This window comes from Brassica napus, chromosome C8, assembly GCF_020379485.1.
Source record: "Brassica napus cultivar Da-Ae chromosome C8, Da-Ae, whole genome shotgun sequence".
Taxonomy (NCBI): Eukaryota; Viridiplantae; Streptophyta; class Magnoliopsida; order Brassicales; family Brassicaceae; genus Brassica; species Brassica napus.
Window position 1 is genome coordinate 40,133,261 of NC_063451.1, and position 18,032 is coordinate 40,151,292.

Below are 18,032 nucleotides of genomic sequence, written 5' to 3' on the forward strand. Positions count from 1 at the left end.
TGAATATTCTTTAAATATATAAATTTCTAAATTATTCATTTTATGCCGTACACGTGGTTATATCTATAATTAAATAACCGTAAAATATGTGTATCCGAGCAGTCTACAGCAAGGTTCATAATTTGTAAATAAATTTGTATGGACAGCATTATTTCCACAAATTAAGAAATTAATTTTCAAAATATTAAAATTTTATCAAAACCATATATACTAGATGATGGTCCGCACCTTGTGCGGACTAAATATTTATATACCTAAACAAAATTAGTTTTAATATTTATTTTTATTTTTATACAAATTTCAAATGATTAACTTAGACATTTTAAATTAATATTATAAATTATATTACTTCAGTATTCCTATGGTTCATCAATGTATTGATTAAATTTTTTGTTTCATATTTTTATTTATAGGATGTAGATTTTGGATAAAAAAATTTTTTTGTTGTAATAATCAAATTAGAAAGTTTGGATTTGTAATTATACACTTATTATACTTGTGGAGTGAAAAGAACTCCAATGAATGATATTGTATTCATTATAAACAGTCACAATTAATAAAACATAAACAAAATAACAAAACCGAATAAACATAATAAATTATCACTAATTTAGTTTTCTACTTTGTTGGTACCATTATTCATGGTTACCATCATAAAAAGACATTTTCAAAAGTACATTTTCCATTAAGAGACAAAAGACTCTTATATTTTTACTATATATATATATATAAAATAAATAACTATTCAATAATAATAAAATTAAAAAAAAAAATTTGTTTTCCAACTATACTTTTTCATTCAATTTTTTTTTATTTTTTTTTCTCAAATTTTTTTTTTCAATTTTCTTTTTGAAATTCGAAAATTATTTCTGAAACTGTTTAAAAAAAAACTATAAGTATTTATTTATATATTTATTAGAACCCTAGACTCCGCATTCCAAAACTCTACCCTATCTCTCAACTCTAAACCCGAAATGTAGATTAGTTAATCCTAGAATTATAAATGTCATTTTTCCTCTTTAAAAGTGAGGATAAAATTGGTTTAGGTAAACATGAAAAGTGATATTATGAATATGGTATTTTTGGTAATTTTTCTAGATTGTACTTATATTATATTTAAATCATTATATAATTTATTATGATAATCATAATCATAACAATACTTTTATTCTCTTGTAAACTATTTTGGTTTAAAATTATTATTTTGATAATATTTATGATTTTATGGATTAAAAATAATTTGATGTTTGTCATGTATAAATATAAAATAATCTATTTTAGTTAGGAATATAATTATTTAATATTCAAAATCTATAAAATATTTAGCATAAGTATAGAATTTATATTTTATGATATAATTTATAATTCAGTTTCTTGCCCAAAAAAATATATATTTCAATGATGCTTTAAGTTTAATATTAAATTTAATATTGTAATAATCTATATTTAGATTAATATTTTCAATAAGAGTCAGAGAACCCGACTATAATATTAGTCATTAAAATCATAAACTAAATGTAAGATAAACCTAATTATAATTTATTATTGTAATATCTGTATTTGGATCAAATTTTTAATAAAATCATCCATTAAATCATTATATAAAAATAAGACAAACTTAATTATGTTATTATAAGTAGAATTTGTTAATATATATTTTAATATATATTTATTGATTAATAACTCCAAATATCATGATAATATAATAAAATATGGCTATAATATTAGCCAGTAAAATCATAAACTAAATATAAGATAAAATAAATATGACCTTATCAGTATAAACATTAAAAATCTATTATCAATATAGATTTATTAATTAAAAACTCAATTATCATGAGAAATGTACATATTTAAATAATAGTATTTTTTTGTCAACAAATAGTAGTATATATAGATCAGTAGAAATGTTTGATATCTGTTTATTAATTAATTATCTTAAATGTCATGATATATATATATATATATATATATATATATATATATATAAAAGAAACTTTTTTAATAATAATTAACTGAATTAATGATTTATCTTATAACGATGGAGAAATGAAAAATCTTCAAAATCACTTTTTAAATAATAACTAGATTTTGACCCGCGCTTTTAAACGCGGTTTTTTAATTATAAATTTTTTTATATGAATTAATGTTTTGAGATTGTTATACATTATTATTTCAGAATTTATCTGTACATTTTTATATAACTTTTTCATACGATTCTACAGTTTGTCGGACCTGAAAAACTAAATCCGAAACCAACCCAAAAAAACAGGTGCAGTTCGGGTCTGAGTTATGGGAAAAGTAACCGACCCTAACTTAATCTATATATTTTAAAATATTTAGTTATGTCAAACGTTTAGGATCCGAAGAACCTAGACCTGCATATCCAAACATGAACCCTATGTTTCGAAACATTTTCTCCTTTGATATAATATAGAAATATTAAAGGATTTTGGTATAACTAAACTAACATATGAAACATCTTAAATATTTTAAATCAAATTTTCAAAAGTTAAGAGTTTAATTAAATATTTTAAAAGTTAAGATATCTTGTATATTCGTGTGATTGAATTAATGTGGGTTGCTAAAATGTAAAAGGATAACGATTGTCGTTATAATAATTGTTGAAAATCATGCTTATTTATTAAAATGTAATAAGTTTTAAGTTGTTGCTATAATAAAGGCATGTTATGATATTTGGTTTTATATTATAGGTTGTACTAAAAAAATGAAAGGGTTCAAACAACTTTTATAGGTAGATTTTTTGGATCTTTTAATAGTATTGATATAGATATCTTTGGGTCCTCATGAGTGAAAAAGTTAACCATCCATACTCACAGAATCACTATATATGCTTCCTTCTCTTAGACTATTAACCAACCAAAACAAAACAAATTTTGAGCAGTAATGAAACCACCTAACGATGCTGAGCCGGTGGAAACTGACGGTGGAGCTACTACCGACCTTCAGCCGCATCCGCCACCTGAGAATATTTGTATGAATATCAGCCATGACGGAAGGTATATACAATACAACTTTTCCGGCAATATCTTCGAAGTCACGGCAAAGTATAAACCACTGATCATGCTTCTTGGCAGAGGTGGTGGTGGCATCGTTTGGTAATTACCTTTTTAACATTTGTTTTATCTGTTTTTGTCTATAAGAATTATTTTAATGAAGTTTAAATTCTGAATAAGCCATCCCTTAACCGCTAGTCCTTTATGAGAAATTATCGAACTTTTCAACATGTACTGCATCATCTTCTCTCCGTTCCCGAAAGTAAAATTTTCTAGAGTTTTCACATTTATTAAGAATATAATAAATGTTTGCAATTTAATTTACAATTTATTTTTCAATACACTTTCCAAGAACTATCTACCAATAAAATTTAATCAATTTAAATATTCTCAATTAGTATTTTTTTAAAGTATACAAAAGTACATTAAAAATATAGAAATATTATTTTTTGTGAAATAAGAATAAACTTAAAAAATCTTACTTTCGAGAACGGAGAGAGAATATATTAAGCATGAAGTTTAAGACCTGATCCGAATACTTGAACTAGATCCGACCCATATCGACCGATTCAAATCGATTTCAAATAGTGTATTTTTTCAACGATTATTAGTATTGTCATGAATATCCGTAGATATCGATTTGGTCCTAGTTCTTAGTTAGAACCGATCGAGTGTCCGTGTAAAATAAAAATATATTAATATATTGAAAAAACACATCATGAGATTTGATACCATATTGAGAAAGCAAATTTACACATGTATTTTATCACTAATTATAAATCTAAACATTATTATTAAATAATAATAAATATATATAATTTTAATACGGCTTTGAAATTTTATAATAGAACTAGTTCCAACCGACTCGGATCTGAACCAAAAATCTATTGAATCTTGTATGGATACAATTTCTCTATATTCGTTTATCCCGAACCTCCTCAAATACCGAAAATCACAGTCCATATATGTAGCGAAATCATTCATGAAATTTGTAAAAATCTAAAACTTTATTCAAATTGGGAATAGTAATTAAAAACTATCGAAAAGAAAAACACTATTAGTGATCTTATGTTTTTCTCGCACTAACTTTATTTTTTAATGTGTTTTACCAGTTCCGGTATAAACTCGGAGACCAATGAGAGGGTAGCAATAAAGAAAATCATGCATGCATGTAGAGACCAAATCATTGCAAAGAGAACTCTCCGTGAAATCAAGCGTCTTCGTCACTTAGAGCATGAAAACGTTTGTTTGGTTATTTCATCATTAATTTTTATATATTTTTCTTTGAAAAATCATTAAAAGCTAATATTTAATTAGTACCATTTTACACAGATTGTAGGAATCAAAGACATAGTGTTGCCTCCTCAGAGAGATGCTTTTGAAGATGTTTACATTGCTTATGAATTGATGGACACTGACCTTGATAAACTCATAAAGTCCAATCAAGAACTAACCAAATATCATCACCAGGTTTGTTTTTTCCAAAGCATATAAATCATGTGTAAAGAAGCCTTTTAAGTGTTCTTTTTTTTTTTTGGAGTTTTACATGTATCAACTCCTGCGTGGATTAAAATACATTCATTCAGCCAATGTGTTACATAGAGATTTAAAACCGGGCAATATCCTCTTGAATGCGAACAGTGAATTAAAGATCTGTGATTTCGGGCTTTCTCGTGTTGCTTCAGACGCAATGACTCAGTATGTTGGCACAAAATGGTACCGTGCACCAGAGCGTCTCTTGAGCTCTTCTGCTTATACCTCAGCTATAGATGTTTGGTCTGTTGGCTGTATTTTCTTGGAGATGATGACTCGCACACCGCTCTTCCCTGGAAGAGATCGTTCTGATCAGCTTCGTTCGATTCTAGAGGTAAATAAAGTTTTAAGTTAAAACACTTTTTTGTTAGGGCTGGACACAAATTCGAATATCCGAGTTTTAAACAGATCGGATCAGATTATCCGTTTTTAAAAATAGTAGTATTTGTGATTTGATTTTTTCTAATAGATATTGCATATAAGTATTTGCTTTGTTTCGTATAGTTACGGATATCCGGATTGGTTGTAGATCAAATCGGATAACGAATCAAATCAATATTTACGGATATATTGCCGAAACCTGCTTTTTTGTCCATGGAACATACCTTTTTGCACTTTGTTTTGCAGTTCTTAGGCTCTCCAACAGAGGATGACATTGGATCGTTGAATGAAAGTGGTAAGCAATGCTTAAAGATGCTTCCTTGGTTTGATCGCCAGTCTTTCTTTGTAAAGTTCCCAGACGTTCCTTTCTTAGCTGTTCTGTTGTTGGAGAAGATGCTCAAGTTTGACCCTAGAAAGAGAATCTCAGGTTAGTATACGTTTCTGTCTCTCTCCTTAGCCTCTTTGCAGTTTTATTTGTGAATCTGATCATTGCCATTATTTTTGGGACCCTATTTGCAGTTGAGGATGCACTTGCTGATCCATATTTCAAAACGATGCACAACATTAACAATGAACCAGTGTGCACGAAGCTCTTTGACTTTGATTTAGAGGAACATCCAGTCACAGCGGAGCAGATTAAGGAGTTGATCTACCATGAAGCCCTAGCTTTCAACCCTGAACCCCTAGCTTTCAACCCTGAACCAGCAACAGTTGAAAAAGACCAATGACTTGGCTTGAAAGCAACTCATAAAACAGTCATCATTGTGTCTTCTCAACTCTATCATTTGTCCTTTTTTCAGTTTTCTTTCTGAGGCTTATAGCCAAGACAGGGAATCTCTCAGAAGATTTTTTCATGTACTAAGATTTTCTGCTATATTCCTCCAATAAGAGCTCTTTTTAATATTGTCAAAATACATTTTAAGCAAATAAACTAAAAATAAAATAGAAAACTGAATGATTATGTGGGCATTACTGCAACTCTCAATCCAACAAGTACTAATACATGAGATGCTTGTTTCATGATCGCTACATCTAGCGGCTGCGATAAAAAATTAAGTCTTTTATCAGGATAATGCACGACACCGGTGAAACATCTCTAACTCGTTTTCAGTCGCAGCGGCCATTAATAATGAGTAAAAAGAACGCTGAAATTAATGGCTGGCGTTTTTTTTTTGGTATCTCCGATAACCATCAGCGACTATTATAACTTTCGTTTTTGTTGTTTTTTTGTCTCCGTCAAAGTGCATTTCTTTGCCGCTGCCGCTGCGTTCAGCAATGATGAAACGAACACAGCTAATATCTTCTAATTAGGACAATTTGAGTATATCTGATTGAGGGAGATTTGACTAACTCCTTCTTTTGCATGCTTGATTTCATTTGTTTCATAATCACAATACAGAGAAGCTGCAAAAGGTCACATAATGATGATATTGAAGATAATGAAAAATGTTGAAAAAAGAATGAGCTTGACCACGGTTATGCAAAGTAAGATGCTAGAGTTACTTCAAAAGGTCAGCAGCATAGATATAAATGTAAGAGGGAAGAAAGAAACGCTACTTGTGTAACAAAGAGTGTGTGAATCTGTGGGTGAAAGCGAACAATTAGGGAGGGAAATGAGGATTTTAAAGCTTATGAACACACTTAGCATCATCAAATGGTCAATTTAACATATAAAAAGGATTATCAGAAGATATAAACCTCAAGAAAGTGTTAGAAAGAAGAAAGCTGAATACCTTGTGCTTGAGACTAGCCAAACGAGCAGCAATGCCATTCCCATTGTAACGCAGGATACCAGTGGTGGGTTCGATATAGATAACTTGAGTGTCAGTCTGGAGAAGAAGAGGCTTGATATGATGTTAGACTTCGCCAGAGTCTAGTGTTACAACGACTATAGATGTCTTCTGACCATTCATTACAACAAGACAAGTTATTATTAGCCAATCAAACGATGCTCAAACACCTAAAAATTCCATTTTTCGATAAGAAACAGAATGAGAATAGGAATCTACCTGGTGGATGCATATCCATCTGAACTCAAAGGATCACTATGGAACCGTTCAGAGTTTTCTTAAGATCACTGAGAAAACAATATGGAGTTGCAGAGACGATCATCAGATGCAAAGGTTTTCACCCAAGTCATACATAGGCAAAACAAGAAGAAGATCGGGTGTAACGCACCCCACGGAAATAAAACAAGTGTATCGTGACACGTGTATAATGTGTAATTTATTTACGAAAAGAGTAGAAATTGTTGAAAACATCGATATTCGCCACATTAGTTTTGAAATGTTACAATGGACCCTATCTTTCAACCCAAGAACCTGGTCATCTTACTATGCTTCTAAAGCTATCAATAGCGCACTTCATTGACACTGCTTGTCTACAATACACTAAACAGGAGTTATAGCTGGAGACAAGCTTTCGAGCTTTTCCACTGCCTTGTTGGAGGAAGCTTCAAACAAGATTAAAGAAAACTTGGGATTTAAAGTAATAGTGTTTTTCAAAATATTAGTGAACAATTCATTTATTCCTTTGAGTAGGTTTGGTAGAAAAATCTAGAACACCAGATCCAAATCGAACCCAAACCCAAAAGTTCAAATTTATATCAGATCCAAGATATAAAAAATATTTTGAATATATTTTTAGGATGATATAAACTATATCCGAACCCGAATTATTTTTAACCGAGTTCAGATGGATAACCCAAAATTTTAAATTACTCAGACGAAAATTGAAAACCCAATATGATCTGAATTAGTATTCAATTACATATCTTGATAAAAATGTCTAGAAATAAATATTTACAACTTCAATAAGTATATCAATATTCAGTTTCATGTCTATTTTAATATGATCTAAAAATACCGATACTGAACCGAAATAATCCGGAGTTCGAAACATTTGTATGAAACATATTGAAAGATTTGTTCCTATAAATGAAGATTCTTTAAATTATAAATTTCTAAATTTAAAATTCATTTTACACCGTACACGTGGTTATATCAATAGTTAAATGACCGTAAAATACATGTGTATCTTATCAGTCTAAAACAAGGTTCATAATTTGTAAATAAAATTGTATGGACAGCATTATCTCCACAAATTAAGAAATTACTTTTCAAAATATAAAAATTTATCAAAAACAATTGGGTCCTCATGAGTTAAAAAGTTAACAATCCATAGTCACACAATCACAATATATGCTTCATTCTCTTGGACTATTAACCAACCAAAACAAAACAAATACCAGTAAAAAATTTGAGCAGTCATGGAACCACCTAACGATGCTGAGCCGGGGAAAACTGACGCTGGAGCTACTACCGACCTTCAGCCGCATCCCCCACCTCAGAATAGTTATATGAATCTCAGCCATGACGGAAGGTATATACAATACAACCTTTCCGGCACTATCTTCGAAGTCACGGCAAAGTATAAGCCACTGTTCATGCTTCTTGGCAGCGGTGCTTCGGGCATCGTTTGGTAATTACATTTTTAAGATTTGTTTTATCTGCTTTTGTCTATAAGATTTCTTTTAATGAAGTTTAAATTCTGAATATGTCATCCCTTAACTTAACCCCTAGTCTTTGTGTAAGTGGTTGTAGAATTTTCTTCCTTTATGAAAAATTATCGAACTTTTCAACACGTAGTGCATCATATAAGTTAGGCATGGGATGTAAGACGTGATCCAAATACTTGAACTAGATCTGACCGATATCGATCGATTAAAATCGGTTTTGGATAGAGCCTATTTATCCAACGATTATTAGTACTGCCATGAATATCCGTAGATATCGGTTTGGTTCCAAGTCTTATCTAGAACCGATCAAGTACCCGTTTAAAATCAAAATCTGTGTTGAAAAACATATAATTAAACATCAAGAGATTTGATAACAGATTGCAAATTTAAAAATGTACTAGACCAGTTCAACTTGTTCTTAATTAATTAATTTTACATTATAAATATATATAATTATTATTAAATTTAATAATAAATATATAATTTTAATACGGTTTTGAAATTTTATACTAGAACAAGTTGGAACCGACTAGGATCCTAACCGGAAATCTACTGAATCTCGTACGGATACAATTTCTTTATATTTGTTTTACCCGAACCTCCTCAATACCGAAAATCACAGCCCATATGTATGTAGCGAAATTATTCATGAAATTTATAAAAATCTAAAATAATGCTTCATATTGTGAATAGTAAAAACAATCGAAAAGAGAAACACTATTAGTGATCTTATGTTTTGCTCACACTAATCTAGTTATTATTATTGTACTGTTTTGAACAGGTCGGCTATAAACTCAGAGACCAATGAGAAGGTAGCAATAAAGAAAATCACGCATGCATGTAGAAACCAAAGCACTGCAATGAGAACTCTCCGTGAAATCACGCTTCTTCGTCAGTTACAGCATGAAAACGTTCGTTTGATCATTTCATCACTACTTTGTCAATATATTTTAAATAAAAATTATTAAAAGCTAATGTTTAAGTATTACCATTTTCCACAGATTGTCGGAATCAAAGACGTAGTATTACCTCCTCAGAGAGATGCTTTTGAAAATGTTTACATTGCTTATGAATTGATGGACACTGAACTTCATAAAGTCATAAATTCCAAACCAGAACTAACCGACTATCATCACCAGGTTTTGTTTTTTTTTCCTAAAACATATAAATCATATGTGTAAAGAATCCCTGAAAGTATATATATTTTTTTTTTTGTAGTATTTCATGTATCAGTTACTGCGTGGATTAAAGTACATTCATTCAGCCAATGTGTTACATAGAGATTTAAAACCGAGCAATATCCTTTTGAATGCGAACGGTGAATTAAAGATATGTGATTTTGGGCATGCTCGTGTGGCTTCAGACGCAATGACTGAGTATGTTGGCACAAGATGGTACCGTGCACCGGAGCTTCTCTTGAACTCTTCTGCTTATACCTCAGCTGTAGATGTTTGGTCTGTTGGCTGTATATTCTTGCAGATGATGACTCGCACACCCCTCTTCCCTGGAAGTGATCGTGAAAATCAGATTCGTTTGATTCTGGAGGTAAATATTTTTTGTAAGTTAAAACCCTTTTGTTCGAACATAATAACCGTTGCACTTTTTTTTTGCAGTTGATAGGCTCTCCAACAGAAGATGACATTGGATCTTTGAATGAAAGTGCTAAGCAATACTTAAGGACGCTTCCTCGTTTTGATCGCCAATCTTTCTTTGTAAAGTTCCGAGAGGTGTCTTTCTCAGCTGTTTCGTTGTTGGAGAAGATGCTCAAGTTTGATCCTAGAAAGAGAATCTCAGGTTAGTATATATTTATGTCTCTCTTTGCAGTTTTATTTGAAGTCTCATTGCCATTTGTTTTGTCCTTTTGGCAGTTGAGGATGCACTTGCTGATCCATATATCCAAACGATGCACAACTACATTAGCTGTGAACCAGTGTGCACGAATCTCATTGACTTCGATTCTGAGGAACATCCACTCACAGTGGAGCAGATTAAGGAGCTGATCTACGATGAAGCCCTAGCTTTTAATCATGATTTCCTAGCTTTCAACCCTGAACCAGCAACAGTTGAGAAGGAACAGTGACTTGGCTTGCAAGCAACTCATAAAACAGTCATCATTGTCTTCTCAACTCTTATCATTTGTCTTTTTCAGTTTTCTCTTTGAGGCTTAATTAGAGCCAAGACAGAGATTCCCTCAGAAGTTTTTTTTTTCTTCATGTACTAAGATTTTCCGCTAGATTTCTGCATTAAAAGTTCTTTTTGATATTGTCAAATTACATTTTAGGCAAATAAACTAAAACTAAAATAGAAAAACTGATTGATTATGTGGGCATTACTGCAACTCTCAATTCAACAAATAATTAATAATACATGAGATGTTGTAAAAAAATATAACATTGCAACAAGGAAGAAAACAATCAACTCTTCAAATTGCCAAAGAATCTAGAGAGTGGCACAGGGCCATCGGTTTCGTCTTTACTTCTGCTAGAGACGTTTGTCTCTGCTGGACTTGTGCTTATTCTCCTTCTTTGATCTTTTAGAACTTGATCTTGATCTTCTTGATTCGTCTTCATCGCTACTAGATGACGACTCTGAGGAAGAATAATGCTGCAAACTCATAACACAAGACGACATGATCAAATGTTAACAGAAGCTAATAAAACATGACACCATCTAATATTTAAAAATGTCATTATGTGTTGTCTATAGATTTATAAGCACCTTTCTCTTTTTGCTTTTCTTCTTCTTTGACGAATCTCTGTCTTTCTTATCTGTGAGATCATTGAGCCATTGGAGAACAACAGTTAATAACTTGCTCAATGAAGAAAGTTTAGATATTCTGCGTGAAGTAAAGTTGAAGATATAACCTTTCCGGGACTTGTCACTAGAATAGTTCCTTCCCTTGGAGAGTTTCAAGGCCCTTTCAGCATCCAGCTGAGCTCTATACTCACGCATCAGTTTATCGGTGTCTGCTTCAAGTTCTCCCTTTTTTTTTCATTTCTTCTTCCTAAAGATGTCATGTAAAGAAAAAAAAGATACAATGTTATTCATTTTTTTTCATACGTTTCATAATCACAATACAGATAATGATGGAACTGTTAAAAAGATGCTAGAGTGACTTCAAAAACGTCAGATGTAAGACTAGGGAAGAAAGAAAAGCAATTTCTATAGTAATACACAAAGACACCTGCTGATTTCCTCAAATCCATCCGTGGCAGACCCGTTGTTGTCAAGCTCAAACTCCGGTGTTGATTTTATCGAGGTCATGCTCTTTCTCTCTCTCTCTGCCTTTGATTCTCTAGTTGTCTGTCTGTCTGTCTCTGCTGCACTTTCCGTTAAAAAGTGGTCTTGTTCTTTTTTTTGCCATGTTAATTGGAACCAATGTTACTAAGATTGCCAATAATTTTTCATTACATTTTCTTACGAAGATTGCCAATAGTTTTTTTCATGAGATAACATTCTCTTTTCTATTCCGAACAAGCTGTTGTTGCAAAAGCCTATCTGTGGATTTTTTAGAGAGGGAGGGATACATTGATTGATATAGCAGTGAGACCTTTTTTGGTTTATAAACTTGTCAAAGGCAAACCCTATAGTTGGATCACAGTTACCAATTTGGCTGATTGTATCCTCTCTCTTTTCATTTCTCATTCTATGATCCCCTTTTATTCATGTGCCTCTGCTATGAAGCCACACTTGACTAGGAGAATTTTGTGCTATTCAGATCTTTGTGCTATGGTTTTTTGATCGAGGCTTGCGGCCATGTAAGAGAGATATTTGTCTAGATTGCTACATATTAGAGACTTACTCATTTCTTGACTTGTTTCTCTTGTTGCACCTGGTCAGTTTTTGTCTAGGTCCTTACAAGCTTATTATATTGAGTTCTTCATCACGAATTGGTTCTTGTTCTATTACACAGGCATTCTTGCTTGTCTTGATGGGTATATGAACATAGCAATGGGGCAGACAGAGGAGTATGTTAACGGCCAGCTCAAGAACAAATACGGTGATGCCTTTATCCGTGGTAACAATGGTAACCAAAATCTCCCTTCTTGCATTCTTCTTCTACGTTCGGCTGTGTATGAATACAAATTTTCGGTGTTTTCTTTTGGTGCAGTTCTTTGCATCAGCACAGTGAACAGACCTTTGGCGGACGGAGCTTAGACCCTTCCTGATTCATCAAGATGCCACCTTCTTCGACCTTTTTTTTTTTTGTAAACAACTCATGCTGCACTTGACAATTGCCATGTATCAAAGATTTTTGTCTTCCATTAATGAATTTTTGTGATAAGCATGTTAACAGCAGACCTCATTTATTTGCCAAGTAGAAGAAGGCTGATTTGTGATTAAACCAGTTTGAGGAAGAATGCAAAGAGAAGAAGTAAAAGCTCTTAAAATAAACTTAGTTTGTTTTTGTTTTAACCTAGCAAAATGTCTCACACGCCTTCTATTATGTAACTTGCTTATGTCTAAGCAACAAAATATGAAGTAGAGTTTCTCTCGGTATTAAAAAGCTAACTTTATTACAACAGCTAAGAGTAGTAGTGTCTCGTCTGGTTTTCAAAAATCAGAGTACTCTTTCTTTCAATTTGATTCTTCTTCTGTTGCATTTTCTTCCGGCTTACTTCCCAACCTCCCCAACCTTACAATGTCTTCCACCATAATTCTTCCCTCTGTTAAAAACCACATTCATTACAAAGATCAGTTAACATATCTAACTTCAGAGATATTAAGAGCTCAACAAGGGTAGGAGTCTTTACCTTTATCTTTGGAGAGGCTACTGATTAGTTGCTGAAGGCCTTCATTAGCAAGTGTGTCCTTCAGGTACATCGCAGCAGCTGCAACTTCATCAGGTGTGACCTTTCCATCTCTATCCCTGTGTGGTGTGTGCACATCCAAAACGTTATAATTTTAGAATCTTAGTGTCATAAAAGAAAGAAACGTGGATGACATATAATGTCTGTATACCTGTCAAGAAGCTGCCATCCTTTGCCAATTTTGATATCCACATCATCAATCTCCTTCTCCAGGTTTTGAATCAGACCATCAACCTTAAAAATTATACTTGAAGAGTTAGCTCTGAGCCTCTGACACACAAGCAAAAACGTTTTTTTAAAGTCAATTTACCTTTTCCATTAGAGCAGAGGAAACCTCGTCTGATTCAGCAACTTCATCACCTTGGTCACCATCTTCTCTAGCTGCTTTGTATGCTTTCATTGCAGCTTTTTCACCATCAACATCTTCTCTCTCCACCATTGTGTTATAGAACTCCACCTGGAGAAACAAAAGAGCAATGACTTTCCATCTACGACACAAAATGCTAATCAAGCAAACTACAAGCTAATGTTTATTTGTGGACATTGTTACCTCTTTCTTGACCAGCCGCAGGAACTCTTCGCGCTCTCTACATACTGACTGTTCATATCAAAAACCAAACAGTCTCAAATAGGTATCAGGATAAAGTTGCCTATGCATATGTTCATTGCTGAAAACTAATCATTTTTACTTACAGAAGCAGATGCCAAAATGCCCAGTGCACGGCTAAGTTTGCAAAGATCATCTTGCTGTTCGAGAACTCTAGCTCTGGCCTGTTCTTGTGCTTCTCTGGCAGTTGGTATGGTCATCTCTTGCAGCGCCTTATCCTCTTCACCACCTTTAACGTCCTTAATCCTTGTAAGCTCCTCTTCTTCTTTCTCTTCCTCTTTCTACATATACATCAATGTAAAACATATAAGACTGAGTTCTCTGACTTGAGTATAATACAATACAATCAATGGTTTATTATCAGACCTTGATCAGTTCGTCTTGCATCTCAAGGTACTCTAGTTTCCTTAGCCGCTCAGATAGAGGGTCTTCAGACGGCAGAGAAGTAACACCAACAGTATCCACAACCTCGTCAGGAAGAGAAGAAAGAGTTGCACGAACAGCATCTGCCTCAACTCTCCCGGCAACCGTGAATGCCCTGAACACAAAACTCCTATCAGAAACATATTCGCAATAAAACACAATATAATGAGAAAAGGAGTTCTGGAACCTACCTAGAAAGGATCAGTAAAGACGAAGGGACAGAGTGATTAAGTGACAAGTCCATCCAGTCACGAAGCTGCAAGAACGTTTCGATACTAAAAAAATTAACTCTGCAACATTATATTTTTCCCTATGGAGTTTGATAAACAAGTGACTAATAAACCTGTTGCCTCATCTCTTCAACTGTAAGCGTCCCCAGCATTCCACGTTCCCTGCAATCTTCGCGTAGCTCAGCTTCTGAAAGGGAATCCACACCCTCAGCTCTAATCAGTTTATCATCTTCCTTAATGCTGCATTTTGAAAAGGAGTAAAGATTAAACATCAAAGCAAAGTTAAAAAGTCCAATAACAATGAGACGTGGGAAGCATCTTTACCTCCTCAGTCTTTTCCTGAGCATGTATCGCAGATAAGAATCTGTTCCATATGGGCTAATACCCATGATTCTGCACATGCTAACCAAGCGAGGCCTGTAAATTGAATACAAAGAGGTCATAACATGTTACACACAACACATCTCTGAGATTCAAAAGAAAGAGGAGCAACAAACCTGCTGATGTTATCCAAAGTAAGCTCATCGTTGAAAAGCTTTGCAAAGCCTAAAATCTCATCGTTTTGGACTAGTCGACCTTTTCGAACCTGCAAGGCAAGTTTTTAAGAAACTCAAATTCAGAAACCGAAAGAAAGAGAAGTATCTGAGTTCTCAACACACAATCAATGACTTGCCTTGTCTAGAAACTCAACAAGGTCTTCAGCGGTTTGCTTAGCTTCACCAGTTCTTGAATGCTTAACTTCCTTAGCCATCTCTTTAGCCGTCTCCTGAAGAAACTTTGCGTACTCTATCCTAGCAAGTAACTTCCTTTTCAATGCTTCCTGCACATTAACAAAAAGAGCAACATGAAAAAAAGGGTAATAAAACAAACGTGCAAAGCCTACAAACATACCTCTTCTTTCATCTTGTCCTGGAAAGTTGAGGGCAACATATTAGGGAAGAGCTTCAAGAAAACCGGCAGCAGAAACTCCATAAACGGCACGAGAATAAACACAGCAAACGGCACTAATCTAAAGATATCAGCTGTTGTTCGAGTAAGCTGCTGCCTTTCTCTTCTAGAGAGACTCTTCCCACCAGCCAGCTTGAGCAGCAACCTTGAACTGATTCTAGTGTCAGCCCAGAGAAGCTTAGTCCCCAGCCAATAATGTTTCAGCGTTGATACAAACTCATGTTTCCAGTGAGTAAGCTTTTTAGCCCAATCCGCCCTGTAGAAGAAAAAAACAAAAACTTCAGAACAGTACACAATAAGAACAACACACACAATGTCAACAAAAGAAAAAGCTCAAAACCTGCTCATGGAGGCAACAGCTCTTAACGCAGGACCAATCGCGAGAACAAACGCCCATGTCCTCTGCACAATCGATCTAGCAACCTTTTTGGATTCTTGTAGACGTTTAGCCTTCGCCTTGGCTTTAACACTGCTTAGACTCTCAACAGCTTGGTCACATTCCTCAGGAGATGCTTCTTTCCTGTTCATAGCCACCCCACCATCTTTCTTATCCTCTTCTTCAGGCTTCTTAGCCGCAGCTGTAGTAGCAGCATTACGAATAGATACGCTCATGTACCTCATCCCCAGAGACGGAACAGTTTCTAAACTTCCAAAACCAATGGTCGACAAGTGAGGAGAACCATGGAATCTAGAACGTAACAGGAGACCATATCCTCCTGTAAAGGACTTGTCTTTGGTAACACGGTTAGCTTCCATGGGAGGATGGTTGGTAAGAGAGTGATAAGGATGCGAATTAACCGTCTGAGATTGAAAGCTCTGAGCTGAACGAGCATAGACACTCAAGTAATCATAAATTTGACTCTTTCTCCTAATAATCGCTCTTGAAGCCATTTTTTATAGATACCCTTTTCGTCAACAGAGGAATCAGGTGTACATCTCCCAGAAAAGAACAGACCTTTTATCTTAGCAAACCAAAAAAAAAAGAACAGACCTTTATCAGTGATTCGAGTACTATGAGGAGTTCTAAGAAGATATGAACAGAGAAGACGAAGAATATCACTTACAGATTACAGATGAATCTGAAGATGAAGTAATCTGATTTTCCGGTGAGAGAGAACCGCCGGAGAAATTGGAGAGGTTTTAGAAATGCGGCGTGAGAGCGAAGGGTTTTATTTTGGACAAGAAATAAATAGACCTCTTTTTAGACATGTCGGCTTGAATCCACACCGTTGGATTATATGTGTGGGTTCCACGATTTTTTTTTATCGTGACCACGTGGACGAATCCACATCCAGAGGTAATACTTGATCCCCAAGGGCAATGACGCATGAGATTGTTGTTGATAATTAGATGGTTAAAATAGTAAATAATTTTAAAACTCTCACTTCTTCACCAAACAAAAAAAAAAGTTCTTTACAAATGTTATAGTCATTTTGATTATACAAACTTGTTGGATTTGATAATGAATTTTAAGTTGAACACTTCTATTTGTTTTGGCAGAAAATTATGAATCTCATCTAGAATTTTACAAGTTGCTTTTAATTTTGATATGAACAAATGATGTGTATGTGTGTGTTGCTGTTGCTCATAATCTTTATATATAAAGTAGACTTCTTCCCTTCTTCCGACAAGTGGTAGGGGGGTTTGCTGCCACGTGTCCTCTTCCCTTTCCTTTGAAAATTCACTACTTTGTTAATCAAAAAATTATTCATGTAACTTAAATAAAAAATCATATATTTATGATAAATTAATAAATAAAAAAGACAAAAAGACAGACATTTCTATTAGTTTGAATATGATTTAATTTGATAGGTAGTGTTGAACTGAGAATTTTTGTTATTTAATCATTCTCGCACTAACCATCATCATATGAAGTTTGATAATCTATTTTTATCACTAAAATTAAAGATAAATAAAGTAATACAAATATATTTTAATATTTAATTTATTGACAACTAAAATAACATAAAATTTTACTATTTTCTATTATTTTAGTTACAAATTATATATTTATTTTACAATTAAAAATCATAAATTAACCAAACTAATAAGAAAAAACTAAAGCAAAACACATTATTTAAACATAAAATCTCTTGAATCACAGAGAAAAATAAAATGTCATAATAACACTAACACAATAAAGGTCCGGAGTTGAAAAGAGATCAAAAACAAAGACTAACTTACTTTACCTTACTATATAGTGTTTTGGCCAGAACAGATAGAGGTTAGAAAATGATAGGAAGATAAAAATCTGAGATAAATTAATCCCCGAACACAAAAGAGCACGATCAAGCACCAACGCAAAGAATCAAAAAAGAGGGTTGGAGAAAGAATAATCACCAGAAGGCCAAAACCACCACGAAGTATGAATACATATGCCTAAAGTACCGAAAGCACAACTACCAACTAAGAGGTGAGAAACACCTCACAAACTAAAAAAGCACATACAAGGCATCCATGCCAGCGAAGAGCCACAACGTTCTTGATAAAAGGGACCAAAGCTCCAAAACTAATTCTGCACGCCTATACCAAGGGAAACAGAAGAAGAAGAAAAACAACCTGAAG

The 18,032-nt window shown here is 33.5% G+C and overlaps 3 protein-coding genes and 1 pseudogene across 5 annotated transcripts; 2 read left to right on the plus strand and 2 right to left on the minus strand.

The window, feature by feature from the left end:
- The first annotated feature begins 2,907 nt into the window (after window positions 1-2,907).
- LOC106368434 (mitogen-activated protein kinase homolog MMK1) lies at window positions 2,908-5,715 on the plus strand. Its single transcript, XM_048764830.1, has 6 exons — window positions 2,908-3,119; window positions 4,130-4,259; window positions 4,350-4,487; window positions 4,558-4,884; window positions 5,178-5,358; window positions 5,451-5,715. Exons 1-6 carry the CDS (start codon window positions 2,908-2,910, stop codon window positions 5,657-5,659), a joined length of 1,197 nt encoding a protein of 398 aa, XP_048620787.1. The 3' UTR covers window positions 5,660-5,715.
- A 2,306-nt stretch (window positions 5,716-8,021) lies between these two features.
- On the plus strand, window positions 8,022-10,508 carry LOC106365084 (mitogen-activated protein kinase homolog NTF4-like). The gene is made up of 4 exons (XM_048764831.1): window positions 8,022-8,411; window positions 9,230-9,359; window positions 9,450-9,587; window positions 9,667-10,508. The coding sequence occupies exons 1-4, from the start codon at window positions 8,200-8,202 to the stop codon at window positions 10,063-10,065; spliced, it is 879 nt and encodes a 292-aa protein (XP_048620788.1). The 5' UTR covers window positions 8,022-8,199; the 3' UTR covers window positions 10,066-10,508.
- Window positions 10,509-10,849: 341 nt separating this feature from the next.
- On the minus strand, window positions 10,850-11,496 carry LOC125592020 (annotated as a pseudogene).
- Window positions 11,497-12,821: 1,325 nt separating this feature from the next.
- On the minus strand, window positions 12,822-16,682 carry LOC106368430 (mitochondrial proton/calcium exchanger protein-like). Of its 3 annotated transcripts, none has more exons than XM_013808389.3 (15): window positions 16,532-16,682; window positions 15,808-16,429; window positions 15,411-15,723; window positions 15,193-15,339; window positions 15,017-15,105; window positions 14,844-14,936; window positions 14,633-14,759; window positions 14,481-14,545; window positions 14,233-14,404; window positions 13,953-14,147; window positions 13,810-13,857; window positions 13,570-13,716; window positions 13,411-13,493; window positions 13,203-13,318; window positions 12,822-13,115 (listed from the first exon to the last, which is right to left on the minus strand). In XM_013808389.3, the coding sequence occupies exons 2-15, from the start codon at window positions 16,356-16,358 to the stop codon at window positions 13,027-13,029; spliced, it is 2,235 nt and encodes a 744-aa protein (XP_013663843.2). In that variant the 5' UTR covers window positions 16,359-16,429; window positions 16,532-16,682; the 3' UTR covers window positions 12,822-13,026. The 3 variants fall into 3 exon arrangements, with proteins under 3 accessions (XP_013663843.2, XP_048620789.1, XP_048620790.1); XM_048764832.1 differs by having other exon boundaries at window positions 15,808-16,403; window positions 16,532-16,659; XM_048764833.1 differs by lacking the exon at window positions 16,532-16,682 and adding an exon at window positions 16,459-16,476 and having other exon boundaries at window positions 15,808-16,422.
- Window positions 16,683-18,032: the final 1,350 nt, after the last annotated feature.